Source organism: Salarias fasciatus, chromosome 16, assembly GCF_902148845.1.
Source record: "Salarias fasciatus chromosome 16, fSalaFa1.1, whole genome shotgun sequence".
Taxonomy (NCBI): domain Eukaryota; kingdom Metazoa; phylum Chordata; class Actinopteri; order Blenniiformes; family Blenniidae; genus Salarias; species Salarias fasciatus.
In genome coordinates, this window is record NC_043760.1 from 14,791,656 (window position 1) to 14,819,009 (window position 27,354).

Consider the following 27,354-nt stretch of genomic DNA (forward strand, 5'->3'; position numbering starts at 1 on the left):
TTCAATTCCAGGATACATGAAAATGGTTGATTATCTCAACGGCCCTCTGCTTTAGCATTAGTTCTCTTCTAGCTCTTTGTTTATTACTTTCAGAAGAAAGAATATCAGTGTGCTAAACCTTTAACTCTCAATCTCATTAAAATCAGGTGCTTGAAAAAGCTTTTTTGCTACTTTGCTTCTCTTCACCATTTCTGCTCAGTGCAGTACAGCCAATAAGTCTGGGTTGTTTTTCCTGAATCCGAGTACAGAGAATCCACCTCCTCGCCTCTGCAGCCGTCCCGTTGCTCCCGTCAGCAGTGAAATCATCAATAAATGTCAATGTGCCAGCTCTACTGGCAGCCAAACATGCCCGAGCCAGAACGGAGCCAGCTGTTCCCGTTTTCTCCTCACTTTCTTTCCTCCATCATGTTGATAGAGGCCCATTTTTGTGTCAGTGGTCTGTGAAACTTTGTCTCGCAACTTCTCTTCTCTTTCCCTTGTTTTCAGGTGATGGAGCCGCTGAAGTCAGGATCATGAAGTGTTCTCGTCTGCAGCATGTGGACACAGATGACTGGAGAATAGTTTTGAAGCTGTGATTGCGGCTTTTCTTCAAGCTTTGACTGCGTCAGTCTTGAATTTTTTTTTTTTTGAAAATAAAGAGTAAACTCGCTCATTGTTTAGAAGCTGCTGTTATCATGGTGAGAGACATTTCCGCAGCTGGCTCACCACGGCTTTCAATTGCACACTTTAGTGCAAAAAATGTATATTTTTCACTTCTCTCTTTCTCACACACACACACACACACACACACACACACACACACACACACACACACACACACAAAGCAACACTCAGATACGTACATGCTCAGAAAGAAACCCGACCATGTGCAAAAGTAAACTAAGAACTCTTTTATTATTTTTATTCATTTTTTTATATCTATCTTTAGTTGGTATTTTTTCTCTCTACATGAGTCTTTTTAAAAGTTTGTCATCATGCTAGGTGCAGCTTCAGTGTTGGTAGTACATGCAAAGGTTGTGTTTTTCTCTTTTTATTTTGTTCTTGTCGGTGGGAGGATGGAGAAAGAGAGAGAGAGAGAGAGAGAGAGAGAGAGAAAGAAAGAGAGAGAGAGAAAGAGAGAGAGGGAGAGAGGGATCGACCCCCCCACGGACAGCAGCTGGAGGGATGGGGGGGTGCACTGACCATCATAGCGGGTTCACAAAGGGAGTTTAAGCAGAAGCAGTTCAGTTCTTGCTGTGAGATAGATCCATCCATCCGGGGACGGCTTTTTTTTTCTTCTGTTTTTTTTTTTTTTTTAAATCGTCATGACATCATCTGTTGACATCTTTAGTGCAGTCAAAAAGAAAACAAAAACAAAAAAACAAAAAAACAAAACGGGTTAAAGCAGGCAGTCTTTAGAGGGAATATACAAAAAAGAAAAGAACTCCTCAGACAGCTTTGTGGAGAGAAGAAGAAGAAGAGACGAGTGGAGGAAGAGGAGGAGGCCGAGCAGAAGAGGGGGACGTTTCATTCTGACTCCTGTCTGTGACGTTAAAGGAGACATCTGGAGTATTGCTTGTGGCTTTGGTTCTGAGGATGTTTATCAGAGTAGGGGGGATCATCGGCTCGGACGGTCTTCTGTGGTTTTTGTTGTTGTTTTGAGTCCACTCGGGAAGATTTTCCCTTCTCTGCTACAGCAGAGTTTCTCAACGTGAGGCAGGATGAGTCTCTCCCATCAGGAAAATGACCACGTTTAGTAAATTCATCTCTCTGCAAGTTACAGAAACTAAATCTATTTAAAAAAAATATGTTTACGTTCACACTTAGTTTTACATTATCATTCAACGACATCAGGTTCAAATGAGGGGGCCACAGAGAGGACAGCCACGGGCCGCATGAGGCCCGCGGGCCATCAGTTGCTCACATCTGCGTAAAATATTTGTGCTATCAATTAGATTTACGGAAGTAATTACAACTTCTGCTTGAAACTTCTCATAATTAACCTAAAACTAAATATCGGTTGGGTTATTCTGTATTGCTTCAAATAAGAATAAAAAATAAATATATACATATATAGTGCAAATTTTCTTTATGAACATTACGTCACGCTGTTTCTTTGTTTTCTGCTTTAATAAGTGCCCATTTGGTTTATTTTGCAAACTGACTTTATAATATAACACCAATCTATTACAGTATCTTGCTAAAGAAGCACAGTAGTCAAAAAACTAAATTATCTTTCAATAAAACACGAGGGACAAAATTTTGAGTGCAGTTGGGGAGTGAAATGCAGGATTTCTAAGCTTGTTACAAAATAATATAATAATCTGAAAAGCTTTTGAATTCCACCTGAAATGACTCTTCTTGTGCAAGTTAGAGGCTTTTTAAACTCAGTATTTGATGAGTATTTTGTATTTAGGCAGCTACTGATGCAGCCTCAATAGATTTTGTGGTTTCAATGCATTTCTATTACATCTGCAGCAAATTCAGTAAGAAAAATATTTAAAAAATCCAGCAGGGAAAAGCCTAACACCCCCCCAGCCCCCGCCTCACTTTGAGAAGCTCTGCATCGTAGACTCAAATCTAAGAAACGGAAGAGCAAAGCGGACACAGAAGACATCGCAGGTGTAAGCTGGTGGACGCCACTTTCAGCTGAGGCACGTTTCAGTGCATATTCTCTTTAAAAACAAGGGGAGGGGGGTTCCAGAGGGGTGAGGCGTGTCGTGTCCCAATCAGAACCGTTTTCAGGGGAAGATTTTAGCGTTTTATCGCTCGGCGAAGTGACTGACGGCTCAGGGCGGTCTAAAGAAGGATTTCTCTCCCTCTCCCCCTCACACTGACGCGAGTACATTGTTTTAGTACAAAGAAAAAAAACTACAAAAACCGGACAGTAAAGGGTTAATGCTGATAGAAAGCATGACGTATTAAAAGAAAGGAAAATACCGGGGCACACACACACACACACACACACACACACACACACACACACACACACACACACACACACACACACACTAACACACACCTGCAGGCATACACATGGACATCATCATCTTTGGTGGAAGTCTGACAAGAGTATGCTTAAAGGACACCTGAGCACACACATTAAATATAACACACACACTCACACACACACACACACACACATTGTTTTGTTGTTCCTCGAGCTAGAAGTGTGAAGACCCCCGGGAACCGTGTGAGAAGAGGAGGAACGGCTGTGGACATCACACCGTAGGATGTCTGGCTGTGGATCTGCCACTGGGGGGGGGGGTCGTCATGCGAGGGTGTGGTCAGTAGAGGGGGGGGGGGGGGGTTGCATGTCACCACACAGTCTGTCTGGTTTTCGGGGGGGGGGGGGGATTGCATCTGGAAACAATCACTACAGACTGGCATCAGGCGGCACCTGGTGAATTAGTGACGAGACGTCTCCTACACTATCGCTGCAGTGTGATCCCCAAAATGCATGATCTTTGAAGAAAATAACCCCCTCTCCCCCCCAACAAGAAAAACCAAAAAAAAATAAATAAAAAAAAATACAAGCAAACAATCCGTTACGAGAAAAATCTAGAAAATAGAGACGAAGATTCAAAGCTGCCTGTGGAGGAAGATGCTGGCATTCATTCAGAATCATTCGCTGACGGCTCCCCATCGCATGTTTTCTGCTCTGCAGGCCTCTCAAGTTCAGTTTCCATGCAAAGCCATGGCTTAGATCAAGGAAAGAAAGGAAAGAAAATTAAAAAAAAAAAAAACGAGACAAAAGAAAAAGAGAACGAGGGAATGCAACGTGCAGCGCCTCCCGGAGCTTGTCCACATGACCCAGGCGAGAGGGGGAGGAGTCAACAGGACCCCGCCCGCCATCCTCCCACTGTCCCGGCATGGAAGGAGAGGAAACACAGAATGGATGAGTGGATGGAAGGATGAATGACAGGTTTTAAAAAAGAAAAGCATGCTAACCCGCTGTCACACCTGCCGTGTAATACTCCAGTCGGTGAATCAAACAGGGCGACAGTTGTTGTTGTTTTTTTTTTTTTTTTTTTTTTTGGTCACATTTTCTTCTTTAATACAGGGGCTAAAAAACACAGAGTCTCTCCTAGGGAACGGACCAAATCACACACAGTCAATGTCAGCACTAGTTTTCTTCTCAGTATTAGATTTACATCCTGAATATTCAAGCATCATTAAATTAAAGGTCATCATAATTTGTTAATTTGCAGCAAGTATATAGGTATATATTTTCTTTAGGTCCATACATGTTGTCATTTCAGTTAACAAAGGTTCTGTTTCTAGGCTACATTTCACCCTAAACTGGCTACACTCATCGATCAAGAGGACAAAAACTACAATTTGGACTTCCACATCTAACAGCATCAACAACAGGATCTTCTCTGGGGAAATTAAAAAAAAAAAAAAAAACCTACTGAGTGGAGGCAGGAGAAAAAGTAAAATCCACCAACAAAAACCAAAGAGCGAGCATGGATTCCAGTTTTAAAAACAGAAAACGAGCAGATGAGAAACTCCATCCAGTAAAACCATAATAAAAATCGACACGATGAGAGAGAGAGAGACACGAGGCCGAGGTCCTCGGAGGAATGGAAACGATGACTCGTGGCGATGGCGTGTGAGACGGCGCACACTTTGATCTGAAAGTGCACGTGCGCGTTGGACACGTGGGACGGAAGTTGAGTGTCTGGTGGTCGATCGGACGGGGTGGGGGGGGAGGGGGAGGGATCTCTCCTGCTTTCAGACCTGGGTGCGGGAGGCAGGGAGGGAGGGGGAGGGGCACGGGAGCGGGCGGCGAGGGAACCCCCCCCGCGGGCCCCTCAGGAGCTGAGGGTGAACTGGTCTTGCTCGATGGGCTTTTTGACCCAAGCCCCCAGGCCGGCCTTGTGGAAGGCCTTGATGAGCGCCTGCTTGGCGGAGTGGTACTCTGTGGCGGCCTGCTTGGCTTCGTGGTACGAGCTGGGCTTCAGCACTTTGATCCGCAGGATGGACGACAGCTGGGAGAGGGAGACGCAAACCAAGGCAAGAAAGTCAAATTACACGATAAACACTCACACAAGCTCAGTGTGAAGATGCAAACTCTTCACTGAAAAGGTCCTGTAGGCCAGCACTGAACCTTGAGATCAGCATAAAGAGTGTTGGTTAAAGAAGCAACCATCCTATTCAAGTGTGTGTGTGTGTGTGTGTGTGTGTGTGTGTGTGTGTGTGTGTGTGTGTGTGTGCTCTGTTTACCTTGGAGTGTAGGCGCACCCAGCGGCTGTAGAGGGCGTGTTTGCAGAGGCGTGAAGCGCGGCCCATGTCGTCCTTGCCCGTGGTTGCATTGATCACCTCCAGGGCCTGGTCGCCCACCGTCCAGTTCACGCTGAAATTCGGCGCCTTGCCCGGCTGCCTGGCTTCGGCGTTGCTTATACCTGCAAACCGGAAATCGGCCCGGGTCAAAAAAGTGAGCCGCACGCCGAGGTCAGACACTGAAAAACTGGATTCAGAACTTTGACGGTTTTAATCAGTTCTTTAGACGGGGCAAATATGTAATGGAGTCCACTTTCTTACACAGTCTATGATTAAAGTGATGTTTTCTTTCACCTGCAACATCTAGAGTGCAGAGGTCTTTTCCAAGCATGCTGTCAAAGCCTCAGAGCATTTAAAAACAAACGCCTGCAGGCCTCGAAGTGTGAAAAGTGCTGCGAGATAATCTCCTCATTACTGACGGCACACCAACTGGTGCAGCCGGGCCGCCTCACCCCGAGGATCTCTCAGACAAACGACGAGGCGTCTGAACGTGACAGCGTACCGTCTCCGTCGACAGCTGCTCCCACAGTGGGGATATCTTTAAACCCAACAGTCGTTTAGTGTTTAGTTTGTCTGAACTCCGACGCTTCCGTCCAGCCCGGGTGACTCTGAGGACGGAGCGCGTCCTCCTCTGGGAGACGGCGAAGCGTCGGCCTCCGCTGTGTCTCAAGTATAAATGGGAGATATATGGATGTCATAAATCGCAGTGTCTTCTGTGTATGTGTATGAGTGTGTGTGTGTGTGTTAAGCTCCTCGGTTCCATTCGGCGGCCCTCGTGACAGAAGATGATTTAAAAGGGATGAAATCCTCGGTGCTCTAACGCCACGGCTCTTCACCGCTAAGAACTCTCTAAAGCGGAAAAGGTTAATAACCTCCCGCCTATTATCACCTTTCTCCGCCGTTTACAGAGCAAGCAGGGAGGAAGAAGAGCGGCATACACACCCGGCCTCCGTGTCATTTCCCCCATGGAGCCACACTCAGTGACCACGCCGTCACTCGCTCCACCCGGCTGTTTGCCAGTGTCCCCATTTCATGGTAGGGATTCAACAGGTTTAATGTTTTTTTCCGCTTGAAGTTTGCTTTGCCTCCTCTCCCACAGGACCAGGCGGGAGATATTGAGATAAAGCAGCACGGGGCAGGTTGTTAATGGCCTGCTGGCGGCTGTGAGGTGACTTCTCAGCGGGAGTTAAGGGTCACGGCGTCATAACGCATTATATTCCACCTGTAACGGCCACAGAGAAGCTGTGGTCTCGTCCCGGTGACATTCTGGAGCACAGACAACAGGAGTGAGCCGGCTGGTGGAGCCATTTTTCGCTTTAAACCTCCACTGCACTGAAATAGCTAATAATCATGTTTTCACAGGCAGGTTTTCCCACTGAAAATAAAAGCTATTAGAAGTGAAATTAGTACAACTACAATCAGCAAAACCGACCATTTTGATCTTCTAGATTAGGCCCAGGCCCTGTAAAACACAAAAATGTCTCTGTGCTTCAATAACAGTGTTTTTTCTTCTAATATTAATCACCACCACCACGTGTGAAGTTACGTTAAATCACGGAGAGAAGTACGATCTGTCGTCAACAGAACCTGTAAATGAGAGCAGCAGACAAATGCAGCAGCGCTGGTATCTAAAGCATTTTTTCGTCACTTGTGTTTTTTTATCTTCGCATTCCGACTTCCCCATAAACTGAGCCAGGAGTTTATGGCTTCAATCTTGAGGTGTTATGTCTTTCCACTATAATTGAAATGCAAGCTAAATATTCTAGAGATAAATCCTTTAGGTGAAACGTCTCCATGTCTAAACATCAGCTGGTTTGGTTTTCATTCAAGTGGAGGCAGAACAGCATCTTTAGCAACCTGGAAAATCATTTCATTTCCCAGTTTGCATTTGTTTTGTTCAAATAAAGAGCACGTACAATCTTGATAACCACATTATACACTGATGACACTGTCATTTCCTGAGAAAGTCTCTATTTGTTGAGCTGTTGTCGGCGGGCGTCCTTGTGACCGGCTCCGAGGAACGGGACGAGTGCTCTGACTGGCTAAGAGTTCATTTATTCTATCACTACACCCTCTGATTTACATTTATATTCTGTCAGTGCTTCCTGCTCTGCACTGCCTGAGACCTTGCTTTTGTGATGGAGTGATTGAAATGAAACCCTGCTGACGATTGATCTGTTTCTGCCTGACTTTCTTATGGCTGATTCTAATTTGTTTAGACGCGATCGCCTGGTAAAGAGCTCCCTCCGAACAGTGGAGTAAGACGGGTATGAATTCTTGATGGACTCTGCAACGTACATGTTGCTCCTGCACCTCTGTCTGTGGGAAACACGTTCTCAAAAACCCACCGATACCATCATCTACAAAGACTTCTCACACTATTCTGATCTTTCCTCGACCATCAAGTGCATGTTAAAAGATATTCTGCTTGGAAAACCAGCCAACAGGAATATATTCTTGTTTTTAGACAAGCACTTTTGCGTTATATTTAGCTTGCTGCAAACGTGTCCTCTTCTCAAAGTAAATTTTAAACGTACTGTGATGTATCAACCATCTGATAGAAAAACCAAACATTGGTAAAACTGTGACTTTTAATTAAATGAGTGAAGATCTAAATGTGATTTGCTAAAAACTGGTTCAGCAAAATGTTTTCCATTGTTTTGTTAACGAAGTCATTTGAATGACTAAAGGACAAACACAGACTCTAAAAATGGAAAGTTAGAAAAAAAAAAACAAAAAAACAAACTCAAGCACTACAGGAGTCCAGGTTTATGCGGCCTTTTTAAAAGGTCAGGTCTTTGCTGGAAATTTACACAAACTGATAAAGCTATTCAAATTCCACAGGAACCAGGCAAATGTCAAGGCAGCTCAAACAGAGGAGGAAAGCAATAACTGTCTTCCTGCTGGACTGACCGGCGAGGTGGGGAAACGTTCGCTGCTCAGGATTAACACATCCCCCCCCGCTTGATATTTAGACAGCCAGACGCTGATTGGCAAAGATTAACCAGTCGATCTTTCCAAAACGTGAAAAATATGGATGTGACCAATCAATAGCTTGTTATCTGATGTACTGGTCTCACCGCTGAGGAGGGGCCTGTTGAGGGTGAACTGCTGGGGCAGGTCCTCGATGTCCGCGATGCGCTGGTACATGGCCCTGGACAGGTGGTCCGCGTGGTACAGGCTGCCGAGGATGATGCTGGAGAAGTAGATGGGCTCTGTGAAGTAGCTCATCAGAGAGCCCTGGATGCCCACCACGTTCCACCTGAGCGGGGGGAAAACAACCAAACAGAACACAAACGTTTAGCTTAGTCTAATTTTAGACAATATATTCATGTTTAATGTTGTACTCAAATATGTTTAAAAAAATTCTGCCCTTCACATGTATTAAAATGGGATATTTTCTCCAGTTAAAGACTAAAAAATACACCAGGAATTGGAATTAATATGGAATTTCTTTGTAAATAGACATTTGGAGACAATGTGTTGATTCACCAAAAGAATACACAGACTATTAATTGGCAGCAGGATTAATCCCCCTTTTGTCAAATATTGTTCAGTTTGGTAATTGGTTACTTGCTAGCCCAGTTGTCCAAATATTAGCCTGGACTGACTTTCTGTCTCACTGCCTGTCCCATTTAAATTCACCAAGCAGCTAAATGCGGAAAGCAGTTTTATTTGTTGTGAAAATTCGGCAAATCTCTAACCAGCCAATCACACGGGCCCATTCATGTTGTCACAGAAAACTCACATCAGCTGCCGCCATGAACAAAGATTAAGAAACGTCCATTAAATAGTTGTTGAACCACTTTTTGGGCGGCTCCTGATCAACGAGCTCCACCAGATCCAAAAACATCTCATGCAGGCGGTAATGCGATCGGCCTAACGAGAGCCCTGGAGAGTCCGCTGTAAAACCCAGTAACAATACCGTGTGTGCTTAAGTGGCGTGTGCGCGCACACACACACACACACACACACACTAGACCAACAGGTAAAATATATTAGCCTGCCAATGCAATCCGCCACGCCGAGCCGGGCGTAATCCTGCCGCTCTGTACACTCGCAGCAATCCAATTTCATTTTTTTTCCCCTTCCAAAACTTGTGTGTGTTTCTCCACTGCGTCATTAGCCGTCTCTCGCCAGTCATTTTCCCATTGACATGCTCTGCGAAGCAGCGCCCGCCCTCCCCCCTCACAGAGAGATAGAGGAGCAGAATGAAGGGAGAAAACGAGGGACATGAAGAAATGGAGACGGAAACAAAGAAGGTATGGAGGCTGAAGTCTGCATGATTTTTTTTTTTTTATATAGTTTCCTTTTTTCGTGAAAATCTAAAAACAAACAAACAAACAAGAAAAACAACGAGCTCCTCCAACCTTTGACATGTTCAACATGTGGCGCTCTGCTTAGAGTCTTTCATAAATACAGTTTTGCTTTTGAAAAACACACAACGCTATCTGTAGAAAACACTGCCCCGGTTAATAACATTCAGCTTCAAATTATAATTAACCGGATGTGTTCAGAATGGTTTTCATCCTCACGACAAGAGAAACTACTTTTAGAAACAGCACAAGAGCTGAAGTGAAGCAGCAATGAAAACCAAGTAAACATATACATTGGTATGTTTAGTCACAGAAGTTCACTTGGAAACAGTCAAATGAAGTAAAACGTGACTGAAAGCTGTTTGATGGCTCAAAAGAAAACCATGAAAGAGAAAGGAAACTCAAAGTGAAATATGAGTGGATGAAAACTAAAGCTGCAGCTATGAAAGTGGAGAAAGTGTGTGGTCTGTGCCAGGCCTCCGAATCGGATGACACTGCTAAACCGGGACCACGACCTTTCACCTTTAAGCTTCTACAAACTCAGTTTGATTTATAGATCCTTTATTTCAAGTGATAAACGGCTGCTGCCCCTCATCAATTAGCTGTCGTTGTCTTCATGTCTCGTGAAAATGTTCTCGCTTTAAAGGAAAATTGCAGGACAACAGATTTGCGAGCCCGTTGACGATCTCCTCTCATTCTCCGCCTGACTCCAGGCAGACCGAGAGGGTGTGAAATTACCAATATGAACCGAGAAACGATGAGGAATGTGTGAGCGGGAGACCCGGGGCTACACACAGGGCCCATTGTTTCCATATGCAATATTCACCGTGTGGATGTGTGTGAGACGGGAGGCCAAATGAAAAATCTCTGAATTCGTAGCTGCGAGCGGTTAAAGTAGACACACACACACACACACACTCAGTCACACAGCTTCATAACACTCGATGGCAAGTTGTTTCATTACAATACAAATACACCCGAATACCGCAAAAAAATCCCCAACTCAGCTGAGTTACGTTTCTAAAGCCGTTCAATTTTTGCTCTGTGTCAAACATCACCACGTTTCGCTGTTGCTGTTTCCTTCAATCACACGGCTCCTGCGCCGACAACCACACACTCTTTAGGTCAGCTTCCGAAAACCTGAATGGTTTCACAGGTGATGTGAGGAGGAAGGTCATGCTAAAAGATCATGCTAAAAGTTGCTTTAGTGCAGCTTCTATTTAGTGATGAAAGCTGCTTCACCAAAAATCCACAGCAAATGCATCAAATTAATGTAAATCTGGTGGATGAATTTTAGATATCTGGAGTTTTTATGATGGAAAATCAATTCTAAACTGGCTTTTTATTGGAAACTACGGCCTTTTTGCACGGCAACGTTTCAAGAGACAGCATCGTTTTTGCGTTTATATTTCTCTAAAAAAGAGTAAAGTAATACGTGTGTTTTTCAAAGCTGAATTCGTCTTTAGTGTTTCGCCTGAGAGCCAGGCACAGGCTGCAGTGTATTTACTATTAATTACAGAACATCTAGAGTCAAGTGTTGGCTCTTCTCACGCATTATTTAGTTCTGTTTGAGTTAATCGAGCCATGATTCAGGTCTGGTCTTTATCTTCTATAGTGTGATGCTGGATGCAGTTTTCAGCAGAACTCGGTGGAACACCGGCCACTTGTGGAGATGGAACGGCGGGGGGCCATGGTCACAGTGTGCCAGATTACCAGGTGGATTAAATAGCAGGCCCGCGGCTAAAAGCCCCCCTCGCCGGGCTGCAGGTGTTTGACCTGGCTAATAGCTGTGTCACGAGGAGGCAGAGCGGCAAGTCCTGCATAATGTCCTGTCACGTCGGCGCCGAGACGCCGCGTTCTAATTGCTTAACTGCGGCGGGTTATTTTTTTCTGTACTCTTCCTGTCAGATTCCCTGAAGCGTGCGCTGGTGTGTCACCGCTATCTTGACGGACCCGGCTGGGTTTTCCACCTTATTTTGCCCTCTACTGACCTGGATCCCCTCGCGTCGGACAGGAGCGCAAAATCTAAATCACGAGCCGCGGTGCTGACGCGCAGGAAAGGCCTCAAACGGCGCTCGCTACTCCGTACACACGTCCCTCAGCCAATCCACAGTCAGCATTCAATCACTCGGTGCGTTCAGGCAAAGTATTACCACTCGGGACGGGGAGGAGGAGGAGGAGGAGGAGGAAGAGGAGGAGGAGGAGGAGGAGGAGGAGGAGGAAGAGGAGGAGGAGGAGGAGGGGGAGCCATGGGGAGGTATTATCGTTCATCACGAGGGAGGCATGGCGTCGCCTTGAACGTGGACAGGGACTAAAGACGCAATGATGTGCCTGCAAAAACGGCCCCCAGAGACGAAGGATCCATCAATTCAGCCGTCCCTGACTCTCCCCGGAGGAAAGACTCAGACTTTACACGACGCAGTGGATCGACGGGACGCAAACCCTGGAGCGGAAAGTAACTCCAGCAAAGGTAAAATACGATGAGAGGCATTAAACTCAGATAATTAAAGCTGTGGTATAAAGCTCTAGAAAGAAGATATTCACTCTACCTGTATAACTGGACCAGCCTAACTACTATACAAAATCGGTACAATGACTTTAATCTGATAGACTGATCACTACATAACCTCTTCTAGATTTTCTATTTCTTTCATAAAATTCTGATGTAATTTATTTGGTGCTTCAATGACTGGAGTAAACAGACTGCAGATCTGAAATTCTGTTATTTCATCTAAAACAATCACATCTTGCCCTCAAGCAGTTGTTGAGTTTAACTGAACAGTTATATGGAGAAAAGACCTTTAAAAGAAGACAAGCCATCGGTTCATTAACAATTCTAGATATTGAAAAACTAAAAAAAAAAAAAAAAAAAAAACTTAAAAAAAAAACTTTGGGGAAAAAAAGTTGAAATGGGCAAAAAAACATTAAAATGAAAAGATGGAAATTACATAATCTTAATTAGAAACAAACAAAAAAAAAAACTTGTGGAGCATTTTGAAACAAATCATGTCAAAAAAAAAAACAACAAAAAAAAACAGATCAGAAGCACGAGAAGAGAAGCTCCAGTAGGATTTAGGGATTGGACACATTTCTGAGTGGAGTTTGCATGTTCTCCCTGTGCATGAATATGGATGAACTGTCTTCCTCTCGGTGGCCTGGTTCCCTCACACACAGACAGGTGACACTGATGTACTGACAGTGTGTGAGTGTGAGTGTGTGTGTGTAGCTACCTTGCGATCTTGTCGCTGCAGGACATGGTGAGTAGCCTCTCGCCCTGAAGCACGCCGTCCCAGGTCTGGATGGTGTTGCTGGACCGGACGGGGATGGTGCCTTCCCCCGACTCGATTTTGGTCCTCAGCTGTCCCCGTGCTTTCCGGTTGGGATGCCTGTCCCCTTGGTCTGTGCGACACAGAGACGCGCGTTGAAGGGCTGAACAAAGATGGCCGACCGACGCGATTTTACAAATCTCTTAAAATTGAGGTTTTGAAACAGTGCTACTTTTCTGCCGCGATTCTGTGGCGTGTATGCAGCAACAAAAAGGCAGAAGGTGAATTTCCAGCCTGATCTAGTAAACACGAGGGGATTTCGGACAGACAGTGACTCAAAGTGAGAGAGAGAGAGAGAGAGAGAGAGAGAGAAAAAAAGCGTCCATGCAGCATGCCCATTATTTATGATTATGTTATCAAAGTTTTGTGCTGTTCCACCAGCAGGCGCCATCTATTCAGTGACTAATTGAATGTGGCTGTTTTCTATTCACTCCGCCATGTGCGACGGAAAGCACTCTGACAAGAGTACGAGGGAGGTTAATCAGACAGACAGTGTGGGAGGGCCGGGTGGGAGGAAGACTGATAGAGGCAGACAGAGAACGACAAAAAGCTCTAATTACAAGTGCCTTGTTTAAATGTGTCTGTAATGCGCGTTTGGACACTGGAGTCAAATTCTAATTAAATGAAACGATGCATAAGAGGAAAAAAAGCCAGCAAATTTAATTAAATAAAATAAACTGTTGTTGAGACCGCGTCCCCGGAGCCGAGGGGAGAGCGAATTAAAAACACGCCAGGCGAGCCGCCGGGGGGAGGAGGAGGGGGGAGGGGAGAGGGGGGGGGGGGGGGGGGGGGGGGGGGGGGTGCGGCGCAGCACGCCACATACCTTCCACTCCGGCCTCGTGCGGCGAGAAGATCCGGGCGTCTCCGCAGGGCGAGGTGCTGATGTAGAGGTGGAACTGGACGTTGTCCTTTAACCTGTAGCCTCCTTTGTCGCACTGCACGAATATGGACTTCGGGTGCTCCTCCTTGCTGCTGCTGGGACCAGAGAGCAGAGCGAGAGGCGACTGAACTATCTGGACACAAGCTGAAGCGCTGTTGATACTCGGATTGTAGCAACTGGAATTTAAATTTGAAAAAAATCAAGGAAAAGTACAAATTTGTCATCTCAAAAAAAAAAAAAAAAAAAGTTTTAAAAATTCAAATTGTGGGAGCATTCAGTAGATTACGTGATGTGAATTGTACTGACAAAAGAAAAAAGCATATTGTTGTTGAGTATGAGTAATCAATAACAGTTTGATGACTGAGGTGGATTATCTGAGGATTCATTTTGAGATTTGTTTTCATTCTTTAGCTCTGAATTTACACCAGATATGACCGTTTCTTATGCATTATTCTGAATTTGCAGAGCCTGCATGCATAATGCATGGCATCCATATATTCTCTTTATTATTAAAGTGATTCTTTTTCCAATCTCCGGGCCCAACATGCACAGAAAACATGCAACACGTTTGAAAAACTAATATTTGCAGCCCCAGAACTGGTTTGACATTAAACGCTTGCATCCCGGATTCCTTCCGAGCTCATATTGCCTTCAGTAACGCTGTAAGCTGAAAGAAGACCGACTTCTCGGCGTCTCCTCACCTGAGGAAGAACTCCAGCTGGGTGTAGAGGTACCGGATGAGCGAGCGCCGGGCGATGATCTCGGCGTGGCAGTCGTTGAGGGCCAGGCCGCGGTCGCTCATGTACTCACCGTTGATGCATTTGGTTCCCGTGGAAACACATATGACCTGTGCTTCCTTGACGTCTGTCCCTGTTGGGCAGGACGGAAGGAAACAGAGGTGCAGAAACGAGAAAAATTAATACTGCTGGGCAGGTTTATTCAGATTTTATAATTTGCAAACTAGCCTGGTGAGCTGGTTGCGTAAAAGTTAAGAAAGGAGGTTAGAGACTTGGAAAATATTCAAATCTTGGAATAAAGTAGATTCAGGAGAGATTCAGAGTCATTACTATTCAGCCATTTAGCCACAAACAGGATGTGGGACGATAAAACCAGCTCTGATCTGTGTATCCATCCTGCTGAGTCACTGCTGCGATGGGATCAACTCTAAACCTTATTCAGTCGTGCTTTGCACGATAAGACTTTGAACTAAGAGATTAAAATCATTAAATTCTAATGAAATAAAAATTTTCACCCTGCATTTTTTCAATATTTCATTAAATTACAAATCGAACACTGATCATCAAAATGCTATGGTTTCTAAAAGATTGTGACTTCTTAAAAAGTTATTAACAGCGATTAAAATACAATTTTTGACTTAAACACTGTTACTCGTCATGCAGGTTCAAGAAAATACACGATGAACAGCCTTTTAACTGGGAGGACAACAATTAAATGATAAAATCAATAATTAAAATAATCATAAAGCATTTACAACCCACTACTTTTGCCAGATGAACTTCCTTCTCATCTCTATAAAAAACTATTACTACAAACTATTACTTGCACGCTCTGAAAGGTGCACTCGTTCATGCTTCCTGCTGTCCTGAGTTTACAGAGAAAAAAAAAGGTACTGAAAAAAAAAAACTGAACCGAAAAATGAACACATATTGATACTGAGCACTGCGTCCGTCCTTCACTTTGAATTCAAACTTTTAATTAACCTGTTTTATCAATAGAAGCTGAATTTTAATGAGCTAAGTTGATTAATTTAAATGAACTGGTTTTTAAATGAAGCATCCATCACAACTTACAGAACGTAACGCTAAATTTAACGCCGGGAGCTAAATTCCCACAAGTTATAATTGTGAAAATCAGTATCGGTTCGAGTTATCAGTTTTGGACTTAGTTAAAATGACATTTAAGCTTTATGTTCACAGTGCGATATGTCGTTTTACAGAAAATTGTATAGGGAGCACGTTGCCCTCCTCACACTGCTCGTGAATAAAATCATTTGCATTTTTCTTTGAGTGAGATTCCTTGTGAGTTATCATACAGGGTCTGCCGCTCCCTGAGGCCTTCCCTGAATTAAGAGGAAAAACTAAAACATCTACAATAGTTAAAAAAAGAGAACATTTGAGAAAAGGTCTGACAATTTGTGAAAAGGTGAAAAAGCATCCAAAATATCAAAAAGAGTCCAAATAATTTTAGCTGCTGAAAATTGGAAAAAAATAAAAATTTCTAAAAGGCACTAAAAAAAAAATAAAAATCTAAAATACCTAAACTGGCTAAAAGCAGCTCAAACATACAAAAAAAGAGAAAATGTGATGAGGAAAAATGGCCAAAATGTTTAAAAAAAAAATAAGAGAGAGAGCGTAATTTGGTTTGACAAGTTGAAATAAAATTGCTGAATTTGCTCAAAATGTCTAAAAAAAAAAGACTAAACTGAACGAGCTTAAACCGCAAAGGTCTGAGGCCAAAGCAAACACATGTAGGACAGCTAAATAATTAAATCCACTGAAAGAACTAAAACACTGTACAAATCTTTAAAACTGCCTAAAATAATGTAATAAAACTTTGCGTCGTTTTCCCTCATTTCAACCTGATTTGCAGCTCCAGGCGAATTTTTGTTGAATAAAAATCAAGGGCAAGTAACAATATGTGGAAAAATAAATAACTCCTACAATCTAAATGCTAATGAAGTACGACTGCATTAAGCGCTAAAAATGAAAGTCCTACATGCAGAGCAGTGCTTTGTGGGAATCCGTCCACTGCATGACCCCATATCATAAATGCTAAAGTGACAATGGTTTATGGAGCTTTTCAATTGTCAGTTATTTGAGCGACTTTTGATTTAATTCAACCTGTGCTGATGAGGCCGTCCTTTATTTACACATTTCTCACTCATTATGATGTATATTTTTTTATTAAGGGATGGATTTTTTTTTTGTTTTTTTTCCAGAGACAGAAATATAAGAGTGGCTGAAGTGTTGTAACTGAAAAACACACAATGTTACACAACTCGCACTGTATCTGCAGAGCTTTCGAGAAAAACATCACTGCTCGTGTTGCAGCATCTGAAGCACATAAAGCGCCTCTTTTCACGAGTCTACCTGTTGTCATGACGACCCCTGCAAGGACTTTTCTTCGTGCATGTGGGGATGTGAAGTTGTCTGTCAGCTCGCTGAACTTATCCACCACCAGGCGAGAGACGGCATCCGCCAGAACCTGGAATCCCATACACACACACACACACGCGCACACACACGCGCGCACACACATACACACACAACGAAGGAAGTCACATGTGCGCAGCCACACAGACACGGGCGTGTGTCAGATGTGTCAGCTTACAAAGCGCGCCTGATGCTATCCTCCCCTGGAGCACGGTGTACCTGTCACAGTGTTTGCTTTCGACTTCAAACAAGAGTCGGAGCGTTCAAAAAAAAAAAAAAAAAAAAAAAACAGCAACAAGTGAAAGTGGGCTGACCCCCCTGAGGTATTCCTAACCATCGCTCAAGCAACACTGTTTGAGTTCGGCGTGACAGATACGATCCGCCGTCTCCCTCCCGGGGATGGCGAGCCACACGGGCAAACACGTAAAACCTGAGCGGCAAATGTGAACAAAGTGTTCACCGACAGTCTGCAAGGTTTGGTGTGAATTCTCCGGGAGCCTAAAGTGAACTTCACACGTCTTTAGTTCTTGGACAGACGGCTGCCGCTCCCTCCTCTTTTCCAGCCCCTCATCTGCTGCTAATGTGATGGAAAATGAAGACAACCACGTGGAGAAATGACGGCTGGATGATCACAAATTAAAGATATTAGTCCAATATTACTTCCCTGCTACTTCAGAGTCAACCGCTCATAGCGGGAGAACTTGACTTTTGAAGGCCAAGGTCATTTTTTACTGCAGGAAGTACAGCTCACTTCACTTTAATGGTAGAAACGGGTCCAAAGCAGTTCATGAACTGGCAAACAGCTGCCCTTAGTTCTACTACTACTGTGTAATTTTTTTGTGTTACGTTCCCTAAATATTTCCTTAATGAACAATGTGCCGTTTTTCTTGACTTTGACCGTCAAGAAACCAAATAAAAAAAAAATTGAAGTTTCATTATTATTAACAGCACTGGACCCATTTTCCTCATTAGTGCCTTGCCAGATGGAAACTGGCTGCAGGAATTAAATATAGAGCGACAAAGATTTAATAGAGCAATTAGTGGGGGCGCTGTCGTTAAACCGGGGCTGCTTTTTAAATAAATCAGTTGACAAGTGGAGGGAAGTGAGTAAAGAAAGGAGCGAACGGCTTGAGGAGGGGGACTGTTGACAGTGTGTTGAGCTGATTAGCTCCGGCGACCGCGTTATCTCTCCTCGCACGCTGGCAGGCACGTCGACGGCAAAGTCTGAAGGTACCAGCTTCCCTTAGTCCCCGCTAACCTGAAGTGAATGAGATTTTAATGATAACCCGGTGGAGCGGCGGAGTCTGACAGGCGGAGCAGTTTCAGAGGCGACCTCTTTACTGCCTGACAGACAGGTCCACAGGAAGGCTTTCCTTTTCAGTTCAGACCCAGTTCCTGATCACACTTTAACGATGATGATCTTGAAGAACTATCTAATCTTAAAACGTTTCACTGTATCGTATTGTCAAGAATATAAACGTTTTCAAATGGACTGTGAAAAAAAGGCAGGAAAATCAAAGTGATGGGTCGATGAAGGAATACTCATCATCAGTCAATATTTGCTTGTCAGAAAGCTCTTTTAAAAAAATCACCTAAGTGTAGCGATAACAAAGAAAGTTCCTTGACATGAAGAGCTTAGCATGAAATGGGCAAACCCGTCCAATAGAGGTTTTCAATCATCTTAGCCAACCCTTCCATCCACATCCACTGAACACGAGGAGCACCGTCCACTACAAGCATCTCATTCCAAAAGATCTTACCTGTGGTAGATGTAGCTGCAGTCCCTCTCTGGGTATGGGCTGCCGGGACGGCGTCTGGTCTAGCTGCATGTTGAACAGAGCGGACAGGGCGGCTTGCGCTGCCCGGGCTTTCGCCAGCTTCTTGTTGCGTCCTGAGCCTTCAAACGTCTGAGTGTCCACCGTGACCGACATCACAAAATTCTTGGCGTGACTCTCCCCGCTCTCCGAGACAAAGTCATATTTGAGGCCCGGCCTGAGCTCATTGAGGATCATGACTGGGTTTTTGCCACTGGAGGGCGAGCTGAACGCAGATGGAGGGGGCAACGGGGCCTGGGCAAGGGTGCTGCCAGGTGGTGTGGGCAGTGGGTACTCCCCTAGCGAGTTTAAGGAGCTGCTACCATTGGAGCCTAGAAAGAAGGTTTCTTCAGTTGCGGCCGGTGTCTCAAATCCGTTGAAGAGCATGTCGGGGAAGTCGGCTTGGTCAGATGTAAAGTCCGTGTTCACCGTCAGCGTGCGGCCCATGGCCAGGTGGGCCTCGGACGCGTTGGGGAACTGAACAAAAGAGCGCAGCGCTTTCTCCGCCGCGTTCAGTTTGGCCTTCTTCTTGGTCGGGCCCATGCCCTCAAACATCTGTCCGTTCACCTCCACGGTCATGACAAACACCGGCGCGTGGACGGGCCCTGTCTGAGACAGCAGTTTGTACTGCAGCCCCGGTTTGATTTCGTTCAGCTGCATCAAAGCGTTCTTGGGCAGGACCGGCCCGGGGGTTTTCTTGCGCTTCTTAGCCCGGAACTTGGAATGTGCGTGACCATTGTTGCCCTCCTCTAAGGGCCGCTTTCGACTGCCCAGGCCACTTCCATTGGGGAGCTGCTCAGCCACTCCCACCCCGTCTTTGCAGGACACGTTGTCCAGGTTTCGGTTTTCCTTAACGTCGGTGCTGCTTGAACCTGCGGTGCCCAGAAAGAGTAACTTACAACGCCTTCGTTGCAGGATCTTGTAAATGCAAAATTTATAGATTCCTTTATCACTCTTTGGAACTGAACCAATGATTTGTGTTCCTTTATCATGGCAAGACAAGCTGATTTATAATTATTTTCAACATAAGATATGGACTACTCATGTTCCTAGAAGTAGCCAAAAAAATGCTTCGCCTATTTTCTCTGAGAAGAGATACTGGATTCTGAGTGGTAAACATTTGCCAATATCATAAACATGGCTGCAAGACTTTTGGGGAAATTTTGGATTTAATACTCTTCATTGGCAATTTGACAGCTGCAGTAATGAAAAAGAGTTATTTTTAAGAGGTAAAGGGTCTTTTTAAGTATAAGAACTAGTACGTTTTTCAGGTTACACAGTGATATGGGTCTCAAACATAAATGCACACAAATACGAGCACACACACCAACACTCAACAGAGACACACAAAAACGGAGCTGTTCCTTTATCACTCTATTAATTTTTAACAAACTTCAATGCTCATGGAGAGACGGAGGACATCTCAAGGGTTTCATTTTTTTTGTTTTTTTTTTAATTTTTTTTACCGCAGAGTTCTGAGATAGCCTGTACTGGGGGAACACATATCACTGAATCCAGTTAACAAAGTGGATGGAATATTGGCAAAAATTTTCATTTATAACATCCTTCAGCAAAGGCTTGATAGGTTACTCCTTGCGGTACTCAGGAGAAAGAGAGGCCGCAGTGTGCATGAGTGGGATTGGAGGTTGGGTTGAGGGAGTGCAGGGGGGAGTAGTGCAGGGGGGAGGAGCTGAGGACCAGGCAAACAGGAGAGTACATCAAAGAGGCAGAAGGAGAAGACTCCACCTACTGCAGGAAAGGCTGGACTGGTGACACGGCAGGTGGTTAAAATGCTGTTTACTCCTTACACATGACATTTTGTTTTTGTCTAAAGAATGACTGTTTTCAGAGTTTAGAATGAAGGAAATCTTTAAATTCAAAAGAATGGCTTCCAATATGGGGTGTCATTGGTAAGACCCTGCCCCTCTGAGACCCCCCCCACGGAGAGCTTGTCAGAGAACACAGTGTTTGGGTCGCAAATTGTTCTGACATGCAGTTACCATCTGCATACTGCAGCTGACATGACTCAAAGCAAGGAAACGGAAAGAAAACTGTTCCTGAATGTCACAAACACCAAAAAGGCACATCTTTAAAATTTCAGAGCTGAAAACGTGCAGAGAGTTTGTTCGTGTGTGTGTATACATGCATTCTGCAAATTGGCATTTTACTGACAGACTGAAAAAAAGAACTATATAAGGACAATGTCACTCTGCACAATTACAACAACAACAAAACCTGAAATTTTATATTTGGATCAGCTCCATTTCCCCAAATCACCTTTAACACAAACGCTTCATCATGAGCAGTAGGATGTTAACTGAGACGGAAAATGGTTAAAAACATTTAGAAACGTATTGCATTCACATAAGGGAAAAGAATCCAGGCTGCTTTTCTGAATTAAAGACTTAAACATAAAAATACATAACAGATTACGCAGTTCTCGCAAAGGTTGTTGTCAGTCTTTTTAGTATAAAAATATAAATATATTAATAATAAAAAAATTAAAGTAGAAATAGAATTGATTCATGTACTCAATTCGAGGAAAAGAACTCACAACAACTTACATTTTTTGTGAAAACATGAATAATTAACTCAGAAAAACAGCAATTTTTTTAAGAAGTGAAAACTAATCGTAATTTAGAAAAAAACCCAGCAAATTGATTCAAGTTTATCTCGATCATTTCGCGTGTGTGATGCAATACACTTCCCTAAAAACAGAACTTGGAAGAGCAGGATTCAAAACATGAAACACCGAGTGCTGCGGTTCACTCTATTTCTCTGTGAAGGCTGAATGCAGTGACATTTTGAGTTATAATGACCAGTCGGCCAATTGGAAAATGGAAACACACAACAGGCACAGGGAGTAAATAAAATGTTACACAGAAAAACTTAGGATTCCACAATTCCATTCAAAAGTGTGTAACTGAATACATGAGGTGTGAATTGCACTGTGAAAGGTTAGAAGTGAAAGCAATCGTTTTACAGAGTCATAAATTTGCGGGATGAATTGCCAGCAGGGCTCAAGAGCCTTCGAGCAGCAGCCACGATGCCATGCACCGAGTTACAGCACGCACATGCACGTCTGTGGTCACCACCATGCCCGTGTTTGTGTAATCAGCATCTATTAGTTACACAAAGAGGAGAAGAAAAAAAAAATAAACGCAATAAACTTGGATCTTTCTGAACTGAAATCCCATGTGGGAGTCGCCTCAACCAAATATGGCAGACAGAAAAAAAATAATAAAAAAGTAAAGAAGAAACAGTCTTTAAAGCACAACTTCAGTTGAAGTCCATCTTGTCTGTTAGGACTTTGATTTGGGATGATTCATGCAATTTAAGAATTTCAAGTGCTGCGAAGGTTGTCACATTAAACGCTAAGAATTCTTTTATGTTTTCCTCTGGTGTTCCCTCGGTATTAAAGAAGCTGGCTCGAAGCAGGAAGAAAAAAAAAAAAAGTAAGGAGGGGGCTTCAGAGGCTTTGGTAAACAACAAACGCAATTCCTGCTCATTTGACTTAACGCGTAACAGCAGACTTCTCTACGGAGCGGAAATACCGAGTGTGACACCAGAATAAGAAGCGTTCATTTGTACAGCAAGGTAGGGCACCGCCGGGACGACAGCCGCCTTTGATTGCGAGCTCAACGTTATACGAAGTGCCAGGAAGCTCATTCGGTCATGTCTCTGTGTGTCTTCTGAGGCTCCGTTACTGGGTTCAAACCCAAACGTCTAATTAAAACTCCGTAAGAAAGAAAGAGTGCAGCGGAATTTCGAAAGAGAGAAGAAGTGAGAAGGTGGGAGGAAAATCTGAAAAGCTCTTGAAGCTTCTCTGATCACTGCAAGTCGGGAAAGTTTTTGGCAGCACTAGCGCCGGGTGTCTGTGTTGTGCATGCGCCGCTGTGCATCTGGGTTCGGGTGAGGACAAACGGCAGATCCATCTTGCTCACGCAAATTGACAGATGGCACCTCGGAATGAGAATATAATAGAGCACAACAGGTACCAAACTCTGGACTTTCCACTGAATTCCTCTTTGAAGTCTGCGTAAAGCAAAGGGAGGTCTGCATTTTGGGTTCGTTGCACCACAGAAAACAACCAGCCTAATTTGAATTACTTAAAAGTAAACGTATCTGTGTCCATATGTATTCTTGTTAGCACTCAAGCTAAGCTTCTACTTTAGATCCTGTTACACGACAAGATTTCAAGTGAAACTGTATCATTTTTGAAATGGAAGAAATGCTGCAAGCACTGCAATTTTAATGAAGGACCACTAGTTGATGCTGTTTCTGGAATAAAACGACAACGCGTCATAAAAATAAAGACTACACAGAGATTTATATGGACAGATGACCAAGTTGGATTGCTTCTGCAGAGACTCTCAGCCATAAAACGTCCGAGGACAGCATGGACTGGAAGTCATGACACTATATTACTATTTAGTCCATTATCATTATGATTTATCGCAGCAGTGGTGTGCATGTGCACTAGTAGTGCATCAGAAAAGTTGTGTTTTCCATGAAGGCAGACTCGGAGCGTTTCAGAAAAGGTCAGTTTTCAGTGGGCCAATCAGTTTAGACAGATATTTAAAATCATATCATTGCTTTACACAGACTTTAAGCATTCGAGTATTTGGGTGTTGGGAATTAATTGGAGTTAATTCCACTTTGCATGGCATGTGGCACTGTGTTTGTTTCCGGCAGCCTGGGAACTTAACAAGTACTTGCATAATACAAGCGAGCAAAATTCAGTTACACTGATTACACAGCAGATAAAGACAGGAGAGGGACGAAGAGGGAAGGCATGCGGGGAGACAGAAGGGCGGGGCGGGGTGGAGGAGGGGGGGGGGGGGGGGGGGGGCAAAAATATTCATTTACGTGTAAATACCAGGTGCGGCACACACAGGAAGACAGACAGAGACAGACAGACGGACGGACTGGTGGGAAAAGTCCAAGACCACTCACTCATATTCTCTTCCTCGTCCACGTCCATGGTGACGGGCTTGCTCGGACCTGAGAGGAGCCTGGCCCCCGCCGCACCTGGTGGGGGGAGGACAGAGGCACGGACATTAGCAGAGCCACACACACACACACACGCACACGCACACGCACACGCACACGCACACGCACACGCACACGCACACGCACACACCAACAAATCAACATATCCAGTGAGCCAGAGCAGCTACAGGGATGATAAACTTCAGGCTTGATACACCAGCACGCGCACACACACACACACACACACACACACACACACACACACACACACACACACACACACACACACACACACACACACAAAGAGGTGTGCACACACTGCCCCATGGAAGCCCCCCCCCCTCCAATGTAGGCATATAAATATTCAGAGACGGAGCGATATCAAGGTGAGAGAGGAGGCCAGGGCTGACAGGCCTTAATAGCAGGAGCAGTCTATTGTGACTTTAATATCCCTCCGATTAGACCTCATTTCCCTCCGCCTGCTGAGAGATATACAGCCAGTGACATGGCCAAGTCGCTTCACACACACCCACCCACACACACACACACACACACACACCTTATCCCAAGGTGGCGACTGCGATTAAAGCTCCATTAAGCAATACTTCCCCCACTAATATTGAATCAAATCATTTTCTGTAATCCAAGATATTGGCTCCAACTCATGAAGAACCTACAGCACTTTTTTCTGCAGCTATGTTTAAAATGTGGAGGATTTCAGCACCAAAACAAATTAACTCCAGAAAAAACATGGTGAAACACTTTTTTCTGGGTTGATGTTTGACATGCAATGAGGCAATGATAAAGAGAATATTAAAGAGACTTTTTAATACTTGCTGCTTCTTCATTGTTTGATTCTGAGCAGGTAGACAAGAGTTCGCTATAAGATGAAGTCAAACTTGCTTGCGCCCGGTAAAAATTGAAATTCTGTTAGAGCGACAGTGGAGCGCGGCCCTGTCTCTTTCTGTAACACACATCATTGACTTTAACTTTTGATATCTGCCCTTCAAGGTAAACATACCTGTAGGAGCAGCTTTGATTTCAGTGGCTCTTTTCTGTACAGTCCAAAAAGCTGAATCCAAATCGTGACACTGTGTTTCATAAACTACTTAGTGATGGGAGAAAGCACCAAAACTATCGAGAACCAACATGAACAGCTCTTCATACACACCAGTGTTTTACTGTTTTCAGCATCTCTGCCATCTCCGTGTGAAGCGACACTGCTGTGTAAACGATAAACTGAAAAAATGAAATTAATTCATATCACTGTTTCAGTTCCAAGACATGGACTTCATAGTTGGGTTGAAAAACTTCCACCAGTGGTTGATGGTCGTTCGGTAATTACAGAATCTGGAGTTCTGAGAAAGTTTCGGCGTCACGACTCGACTCCTCCGCCACTCTTCTCCAACAACCACTTCAAAAGTGATGGAGCGACAAAAAAAAATATGGCTGAGAGCATGGCAGATGAGCGCCGAGTGATGAAACAGACTAAGTTATACGAGGAGAGGGGGGGAAAAAAAAAAGTTCAAGCTGAAAAGAGGGGCGAGGCAGACAAGCGAGAAACACAAAGAGTCGGCGAGAAAGCAGGGAAAAGATGGCACCGCGATACAGAACAGATTGTGCTGATTCTACTCTCTCTCTCTCGCTCTCTGTCTCTCTATCCGCCTTCCATCAGTGCCCCCATTCCTCAGCCAGACACTTTCTTAAGCTAAACTAAATGGGCTAATTAATCTGGGCTAATGGTGGGTGACAGCAAATATGCTAGCACAATTATCACCCTATTAAAGATTCATATTCCAACCCATAATTGAAAATGAAAAGGTGGGGTGGGGGGGAGAGGACGGGTGGGAGAAGGTCCAACAGAGTGCGAGATGAGAGTCATTTTTCTCAGGTAGCAGGAGCCAGGTGCCCCCCGGCCCCCCTTCAACACACACACACACACACACACACTCACACACACGATTAATACCCTAATCTCCATGCAAGACTACTTCGCTTACTTACAAGTTGTTGCTTCTGCATTGCACAATGTGATTTTATGCTTTGAGACTCTTAACCAGTGTTTCTGGAGAACAAATCAAAGTAAATTAATGTAAAAAAAGGAAACCCCCCCAAACAACAGCAGTTTTATTCATCTATTTCCTCCGTCTTGATGTTCACCCACACACACACTCTGCTCGGCAGACCAATCAGAACACACTGCAATCATTTCTGACTCTTAGATGGTCCGCCTCCGTCATAAATCTCTCGCTGCTCCTGAAATCAGGTGAAGTCAGTAGGGAGAGAACTGCAAAATATCATTTAGTGGATATGCAATTTAGAATAATACTACATTGTGTCATTGCATTGCGTTGAAAAAGAAGGATTTTATTTCCATGTTGAGCGGAGTTCATGACCCTTATTTAAGCTCTTTCTGCAATAGGAGAGAAAAACAATGCAACGATGGAGAGAATCCAGTAATGTAATGCTCTACGTTGCTGGGCCAAATGAATGTATAATGGAGTTGTGACTGTATCACAGTTAACTCGAGGTTCCTGCTTTAAACTGGGTCTGCATGTTCTCCCTGTGCATGCGTCGGTTTCCCCAAGTACTCCAAAACACATGCATACACGTTAATTGATAACTCTGGGACCCCATTCGCACCATTATTTCAAAAAAGTGAATTACTTTCCACGCAGCTAAAAATGGACCAAATGAAAGCTCAGTGGAGCTTCTATCCACTTCAGCTGTCGTGTAAACAGACACCCTAAACGTAACTACACTTCTCCGTTTCCCAAATTACCAGCGGAGGTAACCGTCTCTGCCCTGCAAATAATTGTCAATATCTTCACAGCATTCACTCTTTCGCCCAAAGTCAGCAGAGACGCTCCCTGCAACGCTCGCTTGAATGAGGTACAGAATATGAATGGACAGATGATATCAGGTTTACATAAAGCTCTTTGTTTCCTTGCTTTTGGTCCAAAGGAATGCGTCAGTTTGAGTCAGACACCTACAGCAACTCCTACACTTTTCCTCTACTGGCTGGCATTAAAAGGCGACTATGCACTAAATTAAACGGACTGACAGCAACATAATGTTTACCGCTGATGTGTTGGCAAATAATGCTTTGAAAATATTACTCGAGAGCTCCCTCGTGGTCTATATTGGGCAACAAGGGAATTTTTATACTCATTCACACTCTGAGCCAACAGATTTGTGCAGGAAATGCAAGGCCGTAAACATTAAAAGCAGATGGGTTTTTTTTTTTTTTTTTGCTGTGCTTCAGCATTTTTTTTTTTTCTTTCTTTCAAGATGATACATTTCTGAACATTACAGCCTGCAAAACTTATTTGGACAATTTGCTCACATTTAGAAGTCGCAGGATTGCTGATAGATCTCGGCATCAATCGTTTTTTTAAAAGCAAGTCAAAAGAAGGGCTGCCGACTCGCCCGCTGCCTCCACATGCATAAGCGTCATCGAGCAGCGAGACGCTTCGGTTCCAGGTAATTCTGAGTGGACGCCGAGGGAGGCAGGGAGAGGAGGGAGATGAGAAAGAAGATGAAAAACCTCAAATTCAATCTGGCACGGTGAGAGGGACTGAGGGGAAA

The 27,354-nt window shown here is 44.1% G+C and overlaps 1 protein-coding gene across 3 annotated transcripts in view; it reads right to left on the reverse strand.

The window, feature by feature from the left end:
• Positions 1–3,590: 3,590 nt before the first annotated feature.
• adarb1b (adenosine deaminase RNA specific B1b) overlaps positions 3,591–27,354 on the reverse strand; it is a 122,314-nt gene continuing 98,550 nt past the window's right edge. For 2 of the 3 annotated variants that reach the window (XM_030112667.1, XM_030112665.1), the window contains 9 exons: positions 23,731–23,805; positions 18,721–19,646; positions 16,898–17,012; positions 14,489–14,657; positions 13,731–13,882; positions 12,812–12,980; positions 8,346–8,527; positions 5,209–5,387; positions 3,591–4,973 (listed from right to left, as the gene is read on the reverse strand). In XM_030112667.1, coding sequence (XP_029968527.1) covers positions 4,797–4,973; positions 5,209–5,387; positions 8,346–8,527; positions 12,812–12,980; positions 13,731–13,882; positions 14,489–14,657; positions 16,898–17,012; positions 18,721–19,646; positions 23,731–23,758 — 2,097 coding nt within the window. In that variant the 5' untranslated portion in view covers positions 23,759–23,805 and the 3' untranslated portion in view covers positions 3,591–4,796. The remainder of the gene's footprint in view (positions 4,974–5,208; positions 5,388–8,345; positions 8,528–12,811; positions 12,981–13,730; positions 13,883–14,488; positions 14,658–16,897; positions 17,013–18,720; positions 19,647–23,730; positions 23,806–27,354) is intronic. The other variant, XM_030112666.1, reaches the window with a different exon arrangement.